This window comes from Microcaecilia unicolor, chromosome 5 (genome assembly GCF_901765095.1).
Source record: "Microcaecilia unicolor chromosome 5, aMicUni1.1, whole genome shotgun sequence".
In the NCBI taxonomy this organism is placed as follows: domain Eukaryota; kingdom Metazoa; phylum Chordata; class Amphibia; order Gymnophiona; family Siphonopidae; genus Microcaecilia; species Microcaecilia unicolor.
The window spans coordinates 96,969,535-96,992,458 of NC_044035.1; the positions used below are offsets into that span (position 1 = coordinate 96,969,535).

Here is a 22,924-nt window from a genome sequence, read left to right on the forward strand (position 1 = left end):
CATAATGCCTGAATGATTTATTTATTTCCTCCCACACACATTGTTTCCAGCGATAATCGGCAGTTGGCACGTGCTGACCTGTCAATGCGAATGTAGCGCGTGAACCCTTACTGCTAGATCAATGGGTGGCATAAAGGGCTCAGCCCAGTTTTGGACATGCGCCGGTTTCAGTTTTACCACATTCCCTTTTCCTGTCCCATTAAAAAAAAAAGTATTTTTGCAGATAAAGGTAAAACTGTCCCGGTTGCTCAATACATGTGCCTACACTACCACAGGCCACTTCTTAATGTGGCTTAGTAAAAGGACCCCTATCACATCATTAACAGTAAACTGAGATCCCATTTTATTTTTTTCAAACAATGGTAGTTTTACAGTACAAGCATTTCTGAATTCATGAAAATTGCTGGGTGGTCATGCTAAGAAGTCTGTAACCGCCATATTTAAAAATAATCTTATTCCACTTAGTACATAAATGTAGAGAACAACATATAAAGCTGTAAAATTTCACAATGAAATTCTAAACAGTTGCTGAGAAAACAGAAAAATCTCCATGGGGTTCCTTTTATTTTGCTACTCCCTGTACACAAGCATACATATACAGTGGGGGAAATAAGTATTTGATCCCTTGCTGATTTTGTAAGTTTGCCCACTGACAAAGACATGAGCAGCCCATAATTGAAGGGTAGGTTATTGGTAACAGTGAGAGATAGCACATCACAAATTAAATCCGGAAAATCACATTGTGGAAAGTATATGAATTTATTTGCATTCTGCAGAGGGAAATAAGTATTTGATCCCCCACCAACCAGTAAGAGATCTGGCCCCTACAGACCAGGTAGATGCTCCAAATCAACTCGTTACCTGCATGACAGACAGCTGTCGGCAATGGTCAACTGTATGAAAGACACCTGTCCACAGACTCAGTGAATCAGTCAGACTCTAACCTCTACAAAATGGCCAAGAGCAAGGAGCTGTCTAAGGATGTCAGAGACAAGATCATACACCTGCACAAGGCTGGAATGGGCTACAAAACCATCAGTAAGACGCTGGGCGAGAAGGAGACAACTGTTGGTGCCATAGTAAGAAAATGGAAGAAGTACAAAATGACTGTCAATCGACAAAGATCTGGGGCTCCACGCAAAATCTCACCTCGTGGGGTATCCTTGATCATGAGGAAGGTTAGAAATCAGCCTACAACTACAAGGGGGGAACTCGTCAATGATCTCAAGGCAGCTGGGACCACTGTCACCACGAAAACCATTGGTAACACATTACGACATAACGGATTGCAATCCTGCAGTGCCCGCAAGGTCCCCCTGCTCCGGAAGGCACATGTGACGGCCCGTCTGAAGTTTGCCAGTGAACACCTGGATGATGCCGAGAGTGATTGGGAGAAGGTGCTGTGGTCAGATGAGACAAAAATTGAGCTCTTTGGCATGAACTCAACTCGCCGTGTTTGGAGGAAGAGAAATGCTGCCTATGACCCAAAGAACACCGTCCCCACTGTCAAGCATGGAGGTGGAAATGTTATGTTTTGGGGGTGTTTCTCTGCTAAGGGCACAGGACTACTTCACCGCATCAATGGGAGAATGGATGGGGCCATGTACCGTACAATTCTGAGTGACAACCTCCTTCCCTCCGCCAGGGCCTTAAAAATGGGTCGTGGCTGGGTCTTCCAGCACGACAATGACCCAAAACATACAGCCAAGGCAACAAAGGAGTGGCTCAGGAAGAAGCACATTAGGGTCATGGAGTGGCCTAGCCAGTCACCAGACCTTAATCCCATTGAAAACTTATGGAGGGAGCTGAAGCTGCGAGTTGCCAAGCGACAGCCCAGAACTCTTAATGATTTAGAGATGATCTGCAAAGAGGAGTGGACCAAAATTCCTCCTGACATGTGTGCAAACCTCATCATCAACTACAGAAGACGTCTGACCGCTGTGCTTGCCAACAAGGGTTTTGCCACCAAGTATTAGGTCTTGTTTGCCAGAGGGATTAAATACTTATTTCCCTCTGCAGAATGCAAATAAATTCATATACTTTCCACAATGTGATTTTCCGGATTTAATTTGTGATGTGCTATCTCTCACTGTTACCAATAACCTACCCTTCAATTATGGGCTGCTCATGTCTTTGTCAGTGGGCAAACTTACAAAATCAGCAAGGGATCAAATACTTATTTCCCCCACTGTATGTATATTTTAATTATATATAAATATGAAAAACAAAATGTGTGAATTACGATAAAAAATTATATAATACAAATGAATAGAAAACAAAAACATGGTTAATACAAATATACTATCTATGTTTTAATATTTGTATTAAGCATTCTTTTATTAATTTTGTACTATTGTAATTCATATATCAATTTTTATTTTAAATGGAGAAATTAGATCTTACCTGCTAATTTGCTTTCCTTTAGTCCCTCCGGACCAGACCAGGATTGAACTGATGGGTTGTGCTCGCCTTCCAGCAGGTGGAGACTAAGAAAAAACTGTGACTCTAGAGAGCCAATAAGAGCCCTGATCATATGACCCTAGCCTCAGTATTTGACTAACAAAGCAGGAAAGAAAGCAAGAACTTCTGTGCCGTATGGAATCCTAGCAGCCACAATGCATTCGGCAATGCCAAGTATCAGGGCTCACCAGCAACTCTCACCAGAGAAGTGGTATGGCCCGTTTTGTATTACAGCTCACCAGCAACTCTCACCAGAGAAGTGGTATGGCTCACTTGTATTATAGCTCACCAGCAACTCCCACCAGAGAAGTGATATGGCCCACTTAAAGTTTCACATATATATACCAGCAACTGAGCACCCCAGCAACTCACACCAGAGAAGTGGTATGTCCCTCTTGTAGTAAAGCTCACCAGCAACTCCTACCAGAGAAGTGGTATGTCCCTCTTGTAGTAAGGCTCACCAGCAACTCCTACCAGAGAAGTGGTATGGCTCACTTGAATTAGAACTCACCAGCAACTCTCAGCAGAGAAGTGGTAAGGCCCTCTTAAAGTTCTATATTGTAAGGAGGTGGGAGGGTCTAAGCAGGTCAGGAGGAGGTATGGGGCCAGACTACATTCCCCACAAGGCCCTGAGAGAAGGGATCGGGGGGGGGGGGGGGGGTAGGTCCCAAAACCCGGTATGGCCCCCACGTGGAAGGGAGGGGGAAAAGGACTGGAAAGAGCAGCTGCTATGGCAGACGAGGGCCAGAAGGGGGAGCAGGGATGACAAAGCTCAATTCCCTTGGGTTAGAAATCAGTACAAGATTCCTTCCACCTGGGAGGGGGAGGAGGTCTCCAACCAACAGCCTAGCAGAGAAGCAGAGTTAATGGAGTGCTTGGAGGAAGGAGAGTTTGGAGGGACCAGCACACCAGGTTTGGAGGAGCCGGTTGACATGGACAGTAATTGTACTTTGGGGCAGAGTTGCAGGGACTGAAGGCAGTGGGTGGTCACAGGAGTCAATTAGCTGTGTTGTGGGCGGTGTACTGCCATTCTGAAACCACCCAAGCGGAAAGACTTTTAAAACTGAAACCCAGTTTGTTGAACTGGGGAGAACTTGGATTTAAAGGGAAGTTTTTCTTGGTGCTTTGTTTTGGAAACTGAATGGGACTTTAACCCCCTTGAACTGAGATTTGTGGAGGAGGGGAAATAAACTGTTTGGAACTAAAAGCTGTGTTGTCTGGAAGGACTTTGTTTGTGGACTGCTGAAGGGAGCCTACTACCCCCTGAAGGTTTGCTACCAGGATTACAGATATTACAGTGGCACCCCAGATGGGACTCCATTGAAGCTACCACAGAGCAGCCGGAGTGAAGCTGACAAGGCCACCCTTAGCAAAGCGAAGGCCAGCGGTTACCCCAGGTAAGAGGTACCTGAAGGGGGATCAATGCTGTAAGTGTGAAGCTAAGGGGGGAACACAGGTCATGCAAAGGAACCCAGGCGGGGTCATGTAAAAGGGGAGTGGTGGGAGAAAAGGAGTACAAATTAGTAATTTAGTGGGGGGAAAAAAAAAGTGGTATCGCACTTGGTGTTTTTGGTTTTCTTTTCAGGGTATTCCAGACTGGCAGGATGGAGCAGAAAGAAATGCTTCACTGGATGGCTGCGCAGTTTCAGAAGCAGCAGGAGGGGGCTCAACAGGCCTTGCAGCAAGTGGTGGAAGCCGCCAAGGAACAGCATGTACCTCTGCTCCACGCAGTGCAAGGTCAGATGCAAGCCATAGGGAGCCTGTTGGATAAAGTTGCAGCCCCGGGTACAGTGGCCAGTTTACCCATGGGGGTAGGAACCCCGCCGTTTGGACCCTTTTCTTTGGGACGAATGGGGGAGGGTGATGATGTGGATGACTTTATTGCTACATTTGAGAGGATCGCAAGGGCAGTGCAATGGCCGAAAGCACAGTGGGCTGTTCAACTGGCGGGAAGCCTAGCTGGGGAAGCTCTGGCTGCATACAGGGCCATGCCTGCGGACAGCTCCATGGATTATGAGCAGGTAGTGGAGGCCATTAAAAATAGATTAGGTCTTACTAGAGACCATTATAGGAGACTTTTTAGGGAGACTACTACGGGGAGGGAAGTGCGGCCCCGGGCTTTTGCCCAGAGACTGAAAGACTTAGCCTATAAATGGCTGGAGCCGCAACAGAAGACTGCAGAACAGGTTGTGGAGGAGATTATAGTGGAACAGTTTTTGTTTGCCATACCCACCCCAGTGCGCGAGTGGCTCATTAAGCAAGGGGTGCGCTCATTGGAAGGGGTGATTCAGGGAGCTGAACTGTATTTTGAGGCAGAAAGACATCTTACTAACCCCTTTCTCCCTAGTAGCAAAGAGGGTATGGGTCAAGGGGGAAGTACTCATGCCAATACCGGGACCGGTGGGAAGAGGGAGGAGGGTCGTAGGGACCCGGGTCCCAGTCCAGGGGGAAGAAGGTGTTTTAGATGTGAGAAGCCCCGCCACATGCTGAAGGAGTGTAGGGAAAGACTAGGGTTTGCGGGACATATGGGAACAGACCCCGAGGATTTCTTCTTCCTGGAGGTTCAGGTGGGAGGGGTGACAGTTAAAGCCCTGTTAGACTCGGGGGCCAATCAGTCGATGATGTCCCGGGCCCTGTGGAATAAGATCCAGAGCACCGCCATGGGGGAAGAGGGCGGACAGTATGTAGGAATGATTCGGATTAGGTGCATACACGGGGCTTCAACCGCCTACCCTGTGTTCAGGATCCAACTAGGGAGCCCTCTGGGGAGAGGGTGGCTAAATGGGGCAATCCTGCCAAAACTGCCTTTTGATCTCATTTTGGGGAGGGAGTGGGAGCTGTTTGTACGAGGGTTGAAAGGGGTCACAGGATAGGGGGGAGGATTCGGTAGGTCAGCTCTTCCCTTTCCATGAGGAGATAATGGGAGAACCGGGTAAAGGGAGGAAGGCAAGAGAAACACGGCAGGCAGAGAGGCATAGCCGGGCTAGGGCCCTAAGGAGGTTGGGGGAAGGAGAGGCTATGCCATGGAGGCCACAAGAGGTGGTGGAGAGATTTCCCGCTTTTGGCCAAGAGCAGAGAGATGACCCGGTATTAAAAAGGGCCTGGGAACAAGTGGAAGGGGGGCCTTTAGGCGGGTTTCCCCGGTTTCGGGTGGTGGAGGGATTGTTGTACCGGGAAATACAGGATCCGGTGGGGGGACCTGTGCGAGGCCAGCTGGTAATTCCCAGGGTCTTTAGGAGCCTTATTCTAAAAGGGGCCCATGATCATCCTTTAGCAGGGCATAAGGGCTCCCAGAGTACGTTGAAACAGGTGCTGGAGCGTTTTTATTGGCCTGGCGTACATAGGGAAGTCCAGAATTATTGCCAAAGTTGCCCCTCCTGTCAGCGGTTGGTGGACCGATACCCTCCCAGCGCACCAATGGTACCCTTGCCTATTATTGGGGAACCCATGCGTAGTATGGCTATGGACATTGTGGGACCCCTCAACAGAACACCTAGGGGTTTTGCATACATTTTAGAGGTCATGGATAGGGCCACTAGGTTTCTGTGGGCCTTCCCAATGAGAAATATACGAGCTACTGGTATAGCAACCGAATTGGTCAAGCTTTTCTGTGAAGTGCGATTCCCACGACAAATGCTTACGGATCAGAGGTCCAATTTCAAATCTAGACAGTTAAGAGAACTGTGGGAAACTTTTAACATACGCCACATTACCACAGCTGCCTACCATCCCCAAACGGGATGGTAGAGCGATTTAATAAAACCCTTAAGCAGATGTTGAGGAAAGGCTTGAAAGGGAAATATGAGGATTGGGACCAGTTGTTACCCTATGCTTTATATGCATGTAGGGAGAATATCCAAGCATCCCTAGGGGTATCCCCCTTTGAATTGGTCTTTGGACGATTGCCGCGGGGCATTCTGGACATAATTCAGGAGGCATGGGTAGAGAGAGAGGACGAGCCCAGGGAGGTTAGTACATACCTGAAGGAGTTAAGAGCAAGGATTCAGAGGGTCACGGTGTTTGCGCAGGACACCCTGGGGCAGAGCCAAGAGAGCCAGAAAGGGTATTATGACCGGGGCACAAAAGTAAGGAAATTTCAAGTGAGAGATAAAGTGCTCGTCATGGTGGCCTCAGACCCCCATAAGTTTACTTCTCAGTGGAAGGGACCCTGCGTGGTGACAGCCAGAGTAGGCCCATGGACCTATCGGGTAAGATATGCGAAAGGTAGGATTCAGACCTACCATGTAACTATATTGAAACCGTGGGTAGAGAGAGAAGGGTTTGTGGCGGTCCCTGAAGAGGAGTTGGGTCCTCAACTAAGTGATGTACAGGAGGGGGGGAAACCCGTCATTGGTGAGTCTCTATCCACTGGGCAGAGGCAACGGGTAAGGGAAATGATAGAGGAGTTTCAGGATGTTATCAATCCCCTACCTGGGGAAACCCATTTGGTGGCCCATGATATCATCACCGAGCCTGGGAGGATTGTAAGGCAGAGGCCCCATAGAACACCCGAATTTAAGAGGAAGGAAATTATAAGGCAGGTACAGGAAATGATGGACTTAGGTATCATAGAGGAATCGGTTAGTCCCTGGTCCAGTCCAGTGGTGTTGGTACCAAAGAGTGATGGGTCTCAGAGGTTTTGTATAGATTTCCGAAGGGTGAATGCCATATCCAGGTTTAATGCTTATCCCATGCCCCGGATAGATGACTTACTGGACAAACTGGGGCGTGCTCAGTATTTAACTACCTTAGATCTTACGAAAGGGTATTGGCAAGTGCCGCTGACAGAGGAGGCTAAGCCCAAGACAGCCTTTGGCACCCCTATAGGGTTATTCCAATTTAGACTAATGCCATTTGGGTTAAATGGGGCGGCGGCGTGCTGCCAATGATTAGCTGATCAGTTGCGGAGGTGGCATTCAGACTACGCAGCCGCGTACATGGATGATATTGTCATTTTTATCTCAGATTGGGAGTCCCATTTGCCCAAAGTCAAAGCTGTGCTAGAATCCCTCCGGCAGGCGGGCCTAACAGTGAACCCAAAGAAGTGCGTGTTTGCTAGTGAAGAGGTAAAATACTTGGGATACATTGTGGGAGCGGGAGTTATCAAACCCCTAAGGGATAAAGTGCAGGGAGTGCGTGATTTTCTGCTGCCCCACACCAAAAAACAATTGAGGGGGTTTTGGGGGCTGATAGGATATTATCGCAGATTCATTCCTAGATTTGTGGACAGATCATGCACCCTTACTGACATGCTGAGGAAAAGAGGTGCCCTAATGTCCTAAAGTGGACAGAGGCAGGTCATGGGGAGTTCCAAAGGTTGAAAGACCTCCTGTGGCAGGAACCGGTCTTAAAAGGAATAGATTTTGAGAAGCCCTTCTTGTTACAAACAGACGCCTCAGAGACGGGCTTGGGGGCTGTGTTATCTCAAGAGTTTGAAGGGAAGGAGCACCCTGTCCTTTTTCTGAGTAGGAAACTGCACCCGGCCGAGCAGCATTACGCTGTTATAGAAGGAGTGTTTGGCTATAAAATGGGCTATAGAAACTCTGAAATACTATCTGCAGGGCAATCCTTTTGTTTTGATTACTGACCACGCGCCTCTGAAATGGCTCCAACAAATGCAGGGGCAGAATGCCAGGCTCACCCGCTGGTATTTAGCGTTATAAGCTTTTTCCTTTGAAATACAGCATAGGGCGGGGAAGCTTCACGGGAACGCTGACGCCCTGTTCCGAATTACGAACTCCCCAGCAAGTAGCCTGGAAGAAGCAGGGAGTCACAATTATTTGAAGGGGGGGTGTGTGTAAGGAGGTGGGAGGGTCTAAGCAGGTCAGGAGGAGGTATGGGGCCAGACTACATTCCCCACAAGGCCCTGAGAGAAGGGATCGGGGGGGGGGGGGTAGGTCCCAAAACCCGGTATGGCCCCCATGTGGAAGGGGGGGGGGAAAAGGACTGGAAAGAGCAGCTGCTATGGCAGACGAGGGCCAGAAGGGGGAGCAGGGATGACAAAGCTCAATTCCCTTGGGTTAGAAATCAGTACAAGATTCCTTCCACCTGGGAGGGGGAGGAGGTCTCCAACCAACAGCCTAGCAGAGAAGCAGAGTTAATGGAGTGCTTGGAGGAAGGAGAGTTTGGAGGGACCAGCACACCAGGTTTGGAGGAGCCGGTTGACATGGACAGTAATTGTACTTTGGGGCAGAGTTGCAGGGACTGAAGGCAGTGGGTGGTCACAGGAGTCAATTAGCTGTGTTGTGGGCGGTGTACTGCCATTCTGAAACCACCCAAGCGGAAAGACTTTTAAAACTGAAACCCAGTTTGTTGAACTGGGGAGAACTTGGATTTAAAGGGAAGTTTTTCTTGGTGCTTTGTTTTGGAAACTGAATGGGACTTTAACCCCCTTGAACTGAGATTTGTGGAGGAGGGGAAATAAACTGTTTGGAACTAAAAGCTGTGTTGTCTGGAAGGACTTTGTTTGTGGACTGCTGAAGGGAGCCTACCACCCCCTGAAGGTCTGCTACCGGGATAACAGATATTACAATATATATATATTTAAAAAAAAAATTATATATATATATATATACACACACACACACACACATATACGTACACACACACACATATATATTCCAGCAACTGAACCCACCAGCAACTCCGACCAGAGACGCGGCATGGCCCACTTAAAGCTCTCTATATATACTAGCATCTGGGTTGTTGTTTTTTTTTAAATATTCTGTTGAAAAAGTGACGAAACATGGGAGGGGCCTGGTCCGGTCCAGAGGGACTAAAGGAAAGCAAATTAGCAGGTAAGATCTAATTTCTCCTTCCTTAGCGTCCCTCCGGACCGGACCAGGATTGAACTGATGGGAAGTACCAAAGCAGTAATCTTACGGGAGGAACCCTATCAAACCCGCTGCGAATACTGGAGTTGCAAAGACCGCCTACTGGCAATAATGACCATCTAGTGTACAAAAGTACTCTGAGGGCCCAAAGAAAATCATTCTGCCAAGGAACAACCGATCATCAAGTTGTGGAATGTGTTTTAGCCCTTACTGTAACTGTACCCCCGGTGAGAAGACAATTAGAAGTTCTGATTTCCTTAATGTATCGAGATATAGTAAGGTAGAAACGACCAAACCCTTACGCCAACCGGCTAGAAAGACAAAACAACAATCCCAGCGCCAAAAATGTTCAATAGCTGTGAAATACCGTTTAACAGCTCCCTCAATTGGTAAGATCTCTGTTAATATCGAAATTATTGAATTTCCTGTGATCTTGTACTCACGAAGAAGACCCCAGAACAGAAAGAAAAAAACAATTGAGAAAGATGAAAAAACATGAAACTCGGTTAGACAGAAAAGAAGGGACAGAAAAGAAGAAAAACAGCTGCAACTTGCAGGTAAAGAAAAGAGAGAAAGAACATCCATTATCCAACAGAGAGAGACATGGTCCGACGACACAACCACAGCATAGTAACAATTACTGACGCATCAAATCCTGTCTTAGCTCATCAAGGCCGTAGAAGAGCCAAGCCATAAGGCAAAAACAAACCTGGTCTGGATGAAAGATGGGACTTTGGAACAGCAGGGCCCCGCTAACAGGAAGATGTAGAGAAGTTTTTTCAAGTTTTCTGGTTTCCTTCTTCAGTTTTTTTAATTCTTCGTTGAACCATGGAGAGGGTTTTTTGTGTGTAGTGTTTTGGAGTGTAGCGGAGCAATTTCATCTAGAATGAGTTTGCATCTGTGGTCCCAATCTGTAAGGAATTGGTTTGAGTTTGGGTCTATCGACCAGTTGTTGTCGTAGGTAAGTTGCCAGAAGGTTTCCTTTTCTACTCGTCCTCTGGTTTTAATTGTTGTGGGTTCTGGTGGTTTGGGTTGGTCTTTTTTCCGTCAGTGTACGGATAGGGTTGCTTTGTGGTGGTCGGAACAGGGAGATGCGGCCCAGTGGATGTCTGATAGGAGGAAGTTTTGATCTGTAGAATGTTTGAGTGTGATGATGTCCAGTGAGTGGCCTTTGTTATGGGTTGGATCTATTGGAGGAAGGTTGAAATCACAAAGTTGGAGGAAGTTATACAATCCCGGGTGTGGGTAGAGGTGGAGTTTTCTAAACGGAGATTTAGGTCCCCTAGTAGTAGTATATTGGAGTTGTTGACGCATGCGTTTGATACAAAGTCCATAAATGTGGTTTGGTTATGGCTCCAGTTATTGGGCGGTCTGTAAAACAATATGCAGGTTAAATGGCCGTATAGCATGGGGCTATATAGTTTTATAGAGGCTATTTCGAGTTGAGTTGAGATGGACTCTGAGGTGGGTTCTACGGAGAAGTGCGATCTGTAGATGAGTCCAACTCCTCCTCCTCTTTTGTCTTTCCTTGGCCAGTGTGATATTTTGTAGTTTGGGGGCATAGGGTCTTCTGGTTGACAGATCCAGGTTTCTGTGATGAAAAGTAGATCAAGGTTCTCTGAGGTGATCCAGTCTGTGATGATTTCGCTTTTATTTTAGCATTTGGAATATGTCCACTTTGAGAATTTACATCTGCTATCTTATTTTGCAATGTATAGCAATTTGTTTCTAAGAATATTGCTGACAATTCCTGTCAGTGTGGCAAGTGGTGAGCTATTATTTTCACGGTTAAAAATCATAAAAAATTATTTGTGATCTATTTGTTGAGCAATCCCACAAAGATGCACTCCATCTTTCAGCTCCTATTTCCTTTGCATCTTGTGCCACACGGGGGGGGGGGGGGGGGGGGGGGGGGGGGGGGGGCAACTGATAGTCTGCAGGGGGGGGCGCCAGAGACCCTAGGCAAGGCCCTGGTGTGGGGTATTTTCTCTTTACATTTATTTTTCTCCCAGTTACTACTTATGGCTCCAGTACACTTTTTCTTCTTGGTACTATCCCTTCCTAATCTGTTTCTCCTCCTGAAACCACTGTACACTGCAGGAACACATTGTCCACCCTCTCATCATCTCTTTCTTACCTCTTCCTTTTTCTCGGCTCTCAATCTTCAAACTTTCCTACATCCATGACCTCTTTATCTCTCGTACTCTCCATCTGCTTGCCCTAACTGAAACTTGGCTTTACCCTGAAGACTCTTCTTCAGTCGCAGCCCTATGCCATGGAGGTTATCTTTTCTCCCATACTCCTTGCCCTGGTTGGCCGCAGAGGTGTCGTTGGGCTACTACTTTCACCCTCTTGTAGATTTCAACCTCTTCTTCCACCTCAGTCTCACTGTTTTTCTTCCTTCTAAGTCCACTCCATCTGTCTATTTGCTCCTCTGCCTCTCCGAGTAGCAGTCATTTATCAACCCCCTAATAAGTCCCTTTCTTCTTTTCTCATGACTGATGCCTGGCTTTCCTTCTTTCTTGAACCTTCATCTCCTTCCCTCATTTTTGGGGATTTTAACATTCATGCTAAAGATCCCTCAACTCTTATGCTTCTCAGTTTCTTGCTTTAACATCCTCTTTCAATCTTCAACTGTGCTCCACTGCCCCCACTCACCAGAATGGCCACTGTCTTGATCTTATCCTCTTCTCAAACTGCTCATTCTCCAGTTTCAGTGCCTCAACTCTTCCCCTCTATGACCATTATCTGATAACTTTCACACTTAAACACCCTCCTCCCCAATCCCGTCCAATCTTAACCATTACATTTAGGAATCTTCAGGCTATTGGCCCTTCTACTCTGTCCTCCAGTGTTTCAAATCTCTTCTCTACCACTACGTTATCCAAGTCTGTCAATGAGGCTGTCTCTTCCTATAATACTATTCTCTCCTCTGCTCTGGATACTCTCGCTCCTCTCATTCCCCGTTCTGTGAAATGTACCAAACCCCAGCCTTGGCTGACCTCTAGAATCCGCTACCTATGTTAGTTTTGAGGAGGAAAGAAGATGTGTAGTTTCCTCTTCAGTGATTTCAGAAAAGGAGGCAGGTGTTGGAGGGTTGAGAGAATGGACTAAGGGAAGGAGAGGTGGAGGTGACCTGGTTGAGAATTCAAGTTTAATCTTGTGAACCTTATCATGAAAGTACTCAGCCAGAGTCTGGGGAGAAAGTGAAGGGGGAGTTGGAGGTGAAGGCACTTTGAGGAGAGACTGGGGAGAAAGTGAAGGAGGAGTTGGAGGTGAAGGCACTTTGAGGAGAGAGTTCAGTGTGGCAAAGAGACTTCGAGGGTTTGAGCCAAGAGAATTTGTCAACTAGATGTAATAGTTCTGTTTGGCAAGTAAAAGAGCAGACTGGAAGGAGGTCAGCAAGAATTTGAAATGTATGAAGTCAGCATGGGATTTCAACCAAAGGTGTTCAGCAGAGCGGGCACAGAAACTACCTGTTCCTCTGATCCTATTCCCAAACCATCTACTTAACACTATCTCTCCTACTGTCATCCCTTTTATCTGCCATATCCTCAATCTTTCACTTTCCACTGTGACTGTTCCTGATGCCTTCAAACATGCCGTAGTCACACCACTCCTTAAAAAACCTTCATTGGACCCTATCTGTACTTCCAAATATCGCCCAATCTCCCTCCTCCCTTTCCTATCAATGATACTTGAATGTGCTGTTTACCGCCATTGCTTTGACTTTCTTTCATCTCAAGCTATTCTTGATCCACTTCAATCTGGCTTTCGCCCCCTTCATTCAACTGAAACAGGGCTTGCTAAAGTCTCCAATGATCTGTTCCTGGCCAGATTCAAAGGTTTCTATTCTATCCTCATCCTTCTTGATCTATCTGCTGCTTTTGACACTGTTGATCACAGCCTACGCCTTGCTACACTGTCCTCACTTGGATTTCAGGGCTCTGTTCTTTCCTAGTTTTCTACTTATCTCTTCCAGCCTACCTTTAGTGTATACTCTAGTGGATCCTCCTCTACTTCTATCCCACTGTGTTGGTGTACCTCAGGGATCTGTCCTGGGACCTCTTCTTTTCTCCTTCTATACTTCTTCCCTTGGTACTCTGATCTCATCCCATGGTTTTCAGTATCATCTTTATGCTGATGCCTCCCAGATCTACCTCTCCACACCAGAAATCTCAGCCAAAATCCAGGCCAAAGTATCAGCCTGCCTGTCTGACACTGCTGCCTGGAGGTCTCACCGCCATCTGAAACTAAACATGGCCAAGACAGCTTCTTATCTTTCCGCCCAAAACCAACCTCTTCTCTTCCCCCATTCTCTATTTCTGTGGATAACACTCCCATCCTTCCTGTCTCATTAGCTCGTAACCTTGGGGTCATCTTCGACTCCTCCCTCTCCTTCTCTGCACATATTCAGTAGACTACTAAAACCTGTCATTTCTTTCTCTATATCACCAAAATTCACCCTTTCCTTTCTGAGCACACTACCAGAACCCTCATCCACACTCATCACCTCTCATTTAGACTATTGCAACTTGCTTCTCACAGGTCTCCCACTTAGCCATCTCTCTCCTCTTCAATCTGTTCAAAATTCTGCTGCACGATTAATATTCCGCCAGTGTCGTTATGCTCATATTAGCCCTCTCCTCAAGTCACTTCACTGGCTCCCTGTTTCCGCATACAGTTCAAACTCCTCTTATTAAATTATAAGTGCATTCACTCTGCAGCTCCTCAGGACCTCTCCACTCTCATCTCTCCTTACACTCCTCCTCGGGAACTCCGCTCACTGGGCAAATCTCTCTTATCTGCACCCTTCTCCTCCACCGCTAACTCCAGACTCCATTCCTTTTATCTTGCTGCACCATATGCCTGGAATAGACTTCCTGAGCTGGTACGTCAAGCTCCATCTCTGGCCGTCTTCAAATCTAAGCTAAAAACCCACTGAGAAAACGATCCAAAGAGACAACTAATGGCGAAACAGAAGCCGCGGGACCTGCTCGCTGTTTGACCCTACTCTTGGGCATGATTGAAAAGAAGAAAATACTGTCTGTAAAATCTGAGGTAAGTGGGCTAGGAGCGACTTCTCAACTCTCCCTCCCAGTCGCCAACTCCTGAGACAGGCATACCATTTGCCGCAATACGGAACCGTGTTGAATCTTTTATATCTGGTCATTGGCAATGAAGATTTTATCTACTCAGCTTCTGGTGTCCCGCCTGGATTGGTTGCCCCACGTTCTTTCCCTACTCATTGTACAGCATGCAATAATGGTAACAGTGCATGGCCATTAATGAAAAGAAAATTGAAAAATTGAGGTTTTTACGGCCACAGTAAAAATAGCATTCGGGAAAACACCCACATAAGGGTGCACTAAGGTCAATTTTTACCACAGCTTAATAAAAGGACCCCTAAGTTAGTGGCAACAGCAAGACCTCAGTTTTGGATTTAGCTTTTGATGAATTTGCTATATTATGGGTAGAACATGAAAGCAGCTAAAGGCATAACAAAATATACAGGGAGCACTGTGGAAAACAGCAAACTAAACAGAAGAACTTATGTAGAAAACCAAGGTGGAATATAAAGGGGAACTACTAAGAAACAAGAACATAGAAGGAGCTCATGAAGAAAGACAAGGTGCTACAGGGAGAAAGCAAATTTCTTTATTTGATTCCTTAATAGCCGTTCTGATAAAGTTCAAAGCAATAAGCTATAATATAAAACACTCCTTATATAACAGACAGAGAACAGCTAATGCACAAAGGAACATACAAATGTGGATACTGTCACTGTGACTATTTCACTTGAAAATACATATATGAATCACACATTTGAATCTGCAGTTGAATAATTACACATGTGTGAACTAGTGATGTCATATGTTTTAATTTAATAAATTGGCACATTACGGACTAGATTCTATATATCACACCTAAAATTTTGGTGCCAAAGTGAAATTCGCTTAGGCATATCTTATAAAGTGTACTTTAATTTAGGTGTACTGTATAGAATAAGCCTAAATTTCAGTGCGATTTACAGAATACACAGAGCGCCAGTCCACATGACTAAATTTAGTCATGATCAATTGCTGTACATCCTGATGACTAAATTAGGCATGGAGAGAGTGAGAAAATTAGGTTCTTACCTTGGTAATTTTCTTTCCTTTAGTCACAGCAGATGAATCCATTACGAATGGGTTGTGTCCACCTACCAGCAGGGGGAGATAGAGAACACTGAAAACCACAGTGCCTCCAGGACGGCTAGCTCCATCTGCTTCTCAGTATTTTGAAGCTTCCAAAGCAGTGTTAAACAGCAAAGATAGAAAACATGAACTTTTCTCACAGTGAACGAACGCCCCAGAACAGGAGCAATAACACAAAGGAGGGACGAACTCAACCTCCTGTAGAAGAGCAGAAATCCTGAAGACTGTTTTCCAACTTCTCCCAATGAGGGAACATGTCTGCAGGAAAAACTGAACACAAAACAGAGTCAATCAGGGAGGGATCATGGATTCATCTGCTGTGACTAAAGGAAAGAAAATTACCAAGGCAAGAACCTAATTTTCCCTTCTTTGTCACCAGCAGCAAATGAATCCATTACGAATGGGATGTATCAAACCAATCCCTAGATAGGGCAGGAACAAGCCATGTCACGCGCAAGCACTTGTGCTCCACAAAGCGCGTCCCTCCTGGCAGCCCCATCCAGCCTGTAATGTCTGGCAAAGGAGAGCTTAGAAGCCCACGTTGCTGCACTACATATCTCTTGAACAGAGAGTGCTTCAGTTTCAGCCCAAGAGGAGGAAATCGCTCTTGTAGAATGTGCCTTAAAGGCGTCAGGCGGAGGCCGGCCAGACAGCAGATATGCAGAAAAAATGGCTTCCTTAAGCCAACGGGCTATAGTGGCTTTAGACGCTGGAGACCCTCTGCGAGGACCTGACAACAATACAAAAAGGTGATCAGAGGTCCTGAAAGCATTTGACATCTGCAGATACTGCAACAGAGCACTGCGCACATCCAGAAGGTGCAACTGCCCAAACGATTCCAGAAACTCCTCCCTAGAAAAGGAGGGCAAGAAAATAGGCTGGTTTAGGTGAAACGCTGAAACCACCTGAGGCAGAAAGGAGGTTCTGACCGTTACTCCGGACTCTGAGAACTGCAAAAATGGGTCTCGACAGGACAGCGCCTGGAGCTCAGACACCCGTCTCACCGATGTAATGGCCACCAAAAAGACTGTCTTTAGAGTCACATCCTTCTCCGAAGCTCGCTTCAGCGGCTCGAAGGGCAAACACTGAAGAGCCTTTAATACTAGCCCCAGGTTCCAAGCCGGACAAGGGGCCCGTACGGGAGGCCGGAGCCGAAGCACACCTTTAAGGAACCGTGCAATATCCGGATGCGCAGCCAGGGAGAGGCCAGTCACCTTCCCCCCAAAACATGCCAATGTTGCCACTTGAACACGCAGGAAATTATAGGCTAAGCCTTTTTGTAAACCATCCTGCAAAAAGTCTCAAGTATCGGCGAGACAGATCGCTTTAGAAACACACCAAGCCTCAAACTGGCGCCAGATCCGAGCATAAGCAACGGAAGTGGAACACTTGCGGGCCTGCAAGAGAGTCGAAATGACTTTGTTAGAATAGCCCTCATCTCTCAATTGCGCCCTCTCAATAGCCATGCCGTAAGCCCAAAGCGGCAGGAATCCTCCATGGTCACCGGGCCCTGCGTCAACAGCTTCGGTACCAGAGGCAAAGGAAGAGGAGCCTCCACCAGCATCCGCCGGAGGTCCGCATACCACGGCCGCCCTGGCCAATCCGGGGCAATGAGAATCACCACTCCTTGATGTAGCCAAATTCGGAGGAGGACTCGCCCTATCAAGGGCCAAGGAGGGAACACATACAGGAGGCCCGGAGGCCAGGGTTGAGCCAAGGCATCCAACCCCGCCGAGCGAGGATCTCTCCGTCTGCTGAAAAAGCACGGGACTTTGGCATTTGCGCTTGACGCCATAATATCCACTACGGGCATTCCCCATTTGGCACAGATCTGAAGGAACACTTCATCTGCCAGTTCCCACTCCGCTGGGTCGATTTGATGCCTGCTTAGAAAATCGGCTTCCACGTTGCTCTGACCTGCTATGTGAGCTGCTGACAGAAGCTGCAGATGTAGCTCGGCCCAGTGGCATATCTGAGCGGCCTCCGCGGCCAGTGGTCTGCACTGAGTGCCGCCTTGTCGATTTATGTAGGCCACTGCTGTCGTGTTGTCCGACAGAACTCTGACAGCCAACCCCTCCAGAGTCTTGTGAAAGGCCAGAAGAGCCTGGAATATCGCTCTCAGCTCCAAGCGATTGATGGACCACCCCATTTCCTCGGGTGTCCACAGACCCTGGGCATAACTTCCCTGGCACTGTGCTCTCCAGCCCTTCAGGCTGACATCCGTTACCACAAGGCACCAATCGGGAAGCACTAGCGGCATTCCTCACTGCAGCATGCTGTCTGAGAGCCACCACTCCATACTGAGTCGGGCCACAGGGAGCCACGTGAGTCTGCGTTGATAATCCTGGGACATCGGAGACCATCATTGAAGCAGGGCAATCTGCAGAGCTCTCATGTGCGCTCTCGTCCATGGCACCACTTGCAAGGTGGCCGTCATCGGCCCAACAGCTGGACAATGTCCCAAGCTCGCGGGCGAGGCATCCTCAGGAGCAGACGGACCTGATTCTGAAGCTTGCACCACCTTTGATCGGGTAGAAAGACAAACCGCGAGGCTGTGTCGAGATTGAGAGGGGGTCAGGTGACTTTTGGGTATATTGATGACCCAGTCCAGAGATTGCAGTACTGAGACCACTCTGGCTGTTACATGACGACTGTCTTCTGCAGAGTCCGCTCTGATGAGCCAGTCGTCGAGGTACGGGTGAACCCGGATACCCTCTCATCTGAGAAAGGCAGCTACTACCACCATTACCTTGGAAAAGGTTCGGGGAGCTGTGGCGAGGCCAAAAGGCAAGGCCCAAAACTGGAAATGTTTTCCCAACACCGCAAATCAGAGTAACCGTTGGTGCGGGGGCCAAATAGGAATGTGCAAGTAAGCTTCTTTCGGGTGCAGAGACGTGAGGAACTCTCCTGGCTGAACCGCCGCAATGACGGAGCGCAGGGTTTCCATGTTAAAATGCCGCACTCTTAGTGACTTGTTGACTTTCTTTAAGTCAAGAATGGGCCGAAAAGACCCGTCTTTTCACGGCACCACAAAATAAATGGAGTAACAACTGCAGCAGTGTTCGGCTGGAGGCACAGGGATCACCGCTCCAAGGTGCAACAAGACTTGTAAGGTCTCCTCTACCGCCGCCCGTTTGACGGCAGTGCCGCATCGGGACTCCACAAACACGTCTCTCACGGGGGCACAGAATTCCAATAGGTAACCTTCTCTGATCAGGTCCAGGACCCACTGATCTGAGGTAATCTTGGTCCACTCCTCGAGAAAGAGGGAAAGGCATCCTCCTACAACTGTAAAGGAGGAGTGGACCGGCACACCATCATTGAGAGGGTCGCCCTTAAACTCCAGGCCTAGAACCAGCCGCTGCGGATCGCTTGTCCGAGCGAAAGGACTTCCTCTGCTAAAAATGGAAACATTGAGTAAACCCAGAAGAGCAAGGTCTGGAGGACCCTTGGAAGAAGGCTGCGGCCTATCCTCAGGTAACCGCTGGGGTTTAGCATCCCCCAGGTCTTTAACAATCTTCTCCAACTCCTCTCCAAATAACAGAAGGCCCCGAAAGGGCAACTTCACCAGCCTTTGCTTAGAGGCCATGTCAGCCGCCCAATGCCGTAGCCATAGGAGGCGGTGGGCGGACACCGCCACAGACATCTGTTTAGCCGAGGCTCTGACCAGATCATAGAGGGCGTCAGCTAAAAATGACAAGGCCGACTCCATCCGCGGTGCAACCTCAGCGAGGGACTCTGCACCATCCACGGGCTGTTCCACTGCCTGTTGTAACCAAGAGAGGCAGGCTCGAGCAGCATAAGAACTGCAAACAGATGCCCTTAAGGCTAGGCCTGAAATCTCAAAGGATCGTTTTAGCGCTGATTCCAGCCGCTGGTCCTGAATGTCCTTCAGGGCGACCCCTCCCTCTACTGGGAGGGTGGTCTTTCTTGTCACCGCCATGACTAAGGCATCCACATTAGGCATCCCAAAGCGGGCCAAGTGCTCCTCACTCAGAGAGTAAAGATGGCCACTTTCAAGGGCCCCTCAGGGTCAGCCCATTGAGCAAAAATAAGCTCCTGGATGGAGTCATGCAAAGGGAAGGCTCGAGCGGGCTTCTTAGTACTCGCCATCCTCGGATTACCAGAGGAGGCCTCGCCTTGAACAGGATCATCGATAGAGAGGGCCTGTAAGGCATCAGAGATTAGCGCTGGCAGCTCATCACGGTGGAAAATCCGGACCGCAGTAGGATCATCCAGATCCAGTGGCAAACTGGCACCTTCCTCTGGCTCCTCAGGCCACGAAGGCCTGCCAGATCCCTCAGATTCCCCACAGCCCGACCACGGGGGGGGGGGGGGGGAGGGGAAGTGGGGTGCGCCACTCCCCGAAGGGGAATTTACCCGTCTATGCTTAGCGTGCGCCCAACGCTAAGGGGAACCCACGCCTGTCAGCAGCCCCGGGCCATCATCAGTCGGAGGGGAACCAGTTAGCAACGCAGTGTTAGACACCTGCGGTAGAGCTCATTTCAGTGTGAAGGCTTTATGTAAAAGAAGCACAAACTCGGGAGAGAAAAACTCACCCTGATCTCCCATCTCCGAATTAGGAGCCACGGGGAACGGAGCTCCTCTGGTAGCCTCGGCCCGAGGCACCCCTTTACTCTCAGCCTCCTCTGCAACCGCAGGGGTCGAGCCATGCGGCGCTTCCATGATGACATCGCTCGCCATGCTCGTGCTGGCTCTACCGTCTAAAGAGCACGTTTTACAGAGCCCCACTGCTGATCTGCGCTTGCCACAACGGGAACAGCGCTTAACTCCCTCAGCAGCCATTGCCGAAAAAAGGCGGAATAAAAACCAAAATGGCGGCTTCGCGTCCAAAATCACCCCAATCGGAACGCCATCCGCGGGCCCTCCCCAGAGAAGCTGAGTACCACTCTTACCTCAAAAGACCGAGTCCACGAGCTCCGGTCATGCTGCATAGTCAAGAAAAGCCTCAGAAATAGCAGCACTGAAAAGCGCGGTTTTTTTTTTAACGCTGTGAGGAAAGTTAGAGGCAAACAGCTACAGAGGCACTCCTGAGGCAGAAGAGGGTGGGAAAGGCAGGGAAAGGGCAAACCTATATGCCTGCATCCACACAGGGGGGGAAGGGTAAGGCAGGGAAAGGGCAAACCTATTTGCCTTTAAAGTGGGCTCCACCAGCCACAACACCCCTGCTACAACTGGCAAAAGCACAGGAGCCACCCCAGGCAGAATCTTCAAGCAGCTGAACAAGCTGCGTCCAACCCTGCTGGGAGACAGAGAAATACTGAGAGGCAGATGGAGCTAGCCGTCCTGGAGGCACTATGGTTTTCAGTGTTCTCTATCTCCCCCTGCTGGTAGGTGGACACAACCCATTCGTAATGGATTCATCTGCTGCTGGTGACAAGGAAGTATTTTATAACATGCATAGATTTTAGAAACACCCACGACCCGCCCATTCCATGCACATAACCATGCCCACTTTTCAACTGTGACTTAGAATTTACGTGCATCACTTTACAGAATATACTTAGCAAGCAGTAAGCATAAATTCTAATTAATGCCAATTAGTGCTAATTGGTTAACATCCATTATCAGCACTGATTAGCTTGTTAACTAATTAAGTTATGTGCATTGTTATGGAGTATGCTTCAATTTCCATGCGGAAATCTCAGCGCGATATATAGAGTCCGCGGTATCTGCTATATTGTAACACCATCTTCTCTTTGTAGAAATCAGCTTTGGCCATTGTGTATGCATTGGATTTAAAACTCTCTCTCTCAATTCTAAGGACTTCTTAAACTCATTCTGGAAAAAGAGGGACACAGTCCATGCTTATTATGCAGGAAAAAGGAGTTCTCTTACTAACCTCTATAGACCTAAAACTTGAATGCCACATTTAACAATTATCTGTACTTCAAAAATTGGAAAGTTTGTAGATTTGATAGTTAGTTTAATTGTGCCAACAAAATGGATGAGGTTTTCAGTCTAATGGGGCCATCTTACAACCTACAAAGATTTCAATTTCCTGTAGAGTCAATACAGCTACTTAGAACTCTGTCAGAAATAAAACTGTTTCCAAACTGTTTGGAATAGATTTGCTAAACAGAGACCAGTAACCTGCTTCTCGACTGTTACTCTGTGTACCATTTCTAAACAAGCTGGCATTAAACCCAAATCACATCCTAAAATCCTGTTCTTCAAGGAACATTAAAACAGTACTGTACAATCACTCATGTACTCATTTTGTAATCCTATCTAGGGCTGCGGTAATAGGTATCACAGTGTTGGTAACGTTCTGACAATGACAGACAATGCATACAATGAATTTCTGTATATATGCTTCCATGGTTTAAGTGTGATCCGGTATTGTAAAACTACTGAGAGCTTATTTAAGCTTCATGGAGTTCAGCTTGTAGGGGAAATTTTAGCTTAACAATATTTTCCATTATCAGAGCTGGATAAATCAATAAAAGTTTGACAATGCTAGCCAGAAAGTGCACATACTATAATAATAATGGTAGGAGAGCAATAGTTAAATACAGTACAGAGAATTCTTCACTCCGTCTGCAATCAGATTGAGAGCAATAACTTGAAATGACAATTAGTGGTACAGTTACTTACCATTTCAGTCCTCTGCCTTGCATGAATTTCAGCATCAATATCATTTCAAGCCACAAAAAGACATCCAGCAGGGCCAGCGACCAGTAAAGTTTGTCCTTTTTAAGTACGACCACCCTCCACACTCCTGCTATAGAGTGTAGAAAAAAAAGAAGCCTGGTGAACACAGCGTTCAAAATCACTATCAGCTCCATGACTCACAGTGGTCGCTCCCACAAACAAGTTTCTAGAAAAAAATGGCGCCTATGCCCCGCGTGGTCAGTCACTTTTACAGCTCCGATGAAGCAGCGCCGTTCTCCCTCCGGCACCCGCGAATCACAGTTAGCCTTCTGCCAGCGTCGGAGCCTCTCCTCTGGCGCGTCCCGCCTAGTACTGTAATGCAACTTCCTGTTTCCACTTTCCACCACCAGCCTCCTCCTCCCCCGCGCAGCCGTCATTTCCGTTCACTCAAAACATTGCGAGCAAACTTATGAGATACCGCACCTTGTCATTCTTTATTGTTGCTCCATCATAAAAGGTGGAGGAGAAAAGAAATAACAGTTGAATATCACAAAAACAGCTTCAAAAATGATTGTAGCTGTTACAAACTGCAATTATAAACTCAATAGTTTGTGCCCATTTTTCTTCACTTCTTATATATAGATAGATGTCCAGATTTCTGTGAGGCTATCCTGTTTCCTGATGGGTTCATCTTAACTGTCGTTGTAATCTGCCTTCTGAAGCCTGGTGTTATAAAGATGATAGAATATAGTGAAATTAAATGGAAGTAGAATTCATCAAGTTGATGAGAAATTTAACTCCTTTCTCATTTCTGCAGAA

The 22,924-nt window shown here is 47.5% G+C and overlaps 1 protein-coding gene across 1 annotated transcript in view; it reads right to left on the reverse strand.

The window, feature by feature from the left end:
* Positions 1–22,420, reverse strand: part of TMEM26 (transmembrane protein 26) — a 211,068-nt gene extending 188,648 nt beyond the window's left edge. The window contains exon 1 of the mRNA XM_030204836.1: positions 22,109–22,420. Within this exon, the coding sequence (XP_030060696.1) occupies positions 22,109–22,299 (191 nt within the window). The 5' untranslated portion in view covers positions 22,300–22,420. The remainder of the gene's footprint in view (positions 1–22,108) is intronic.
* Between the last annotated feature and the right edge of the window lie 504 nt (positions 22,421–22,924).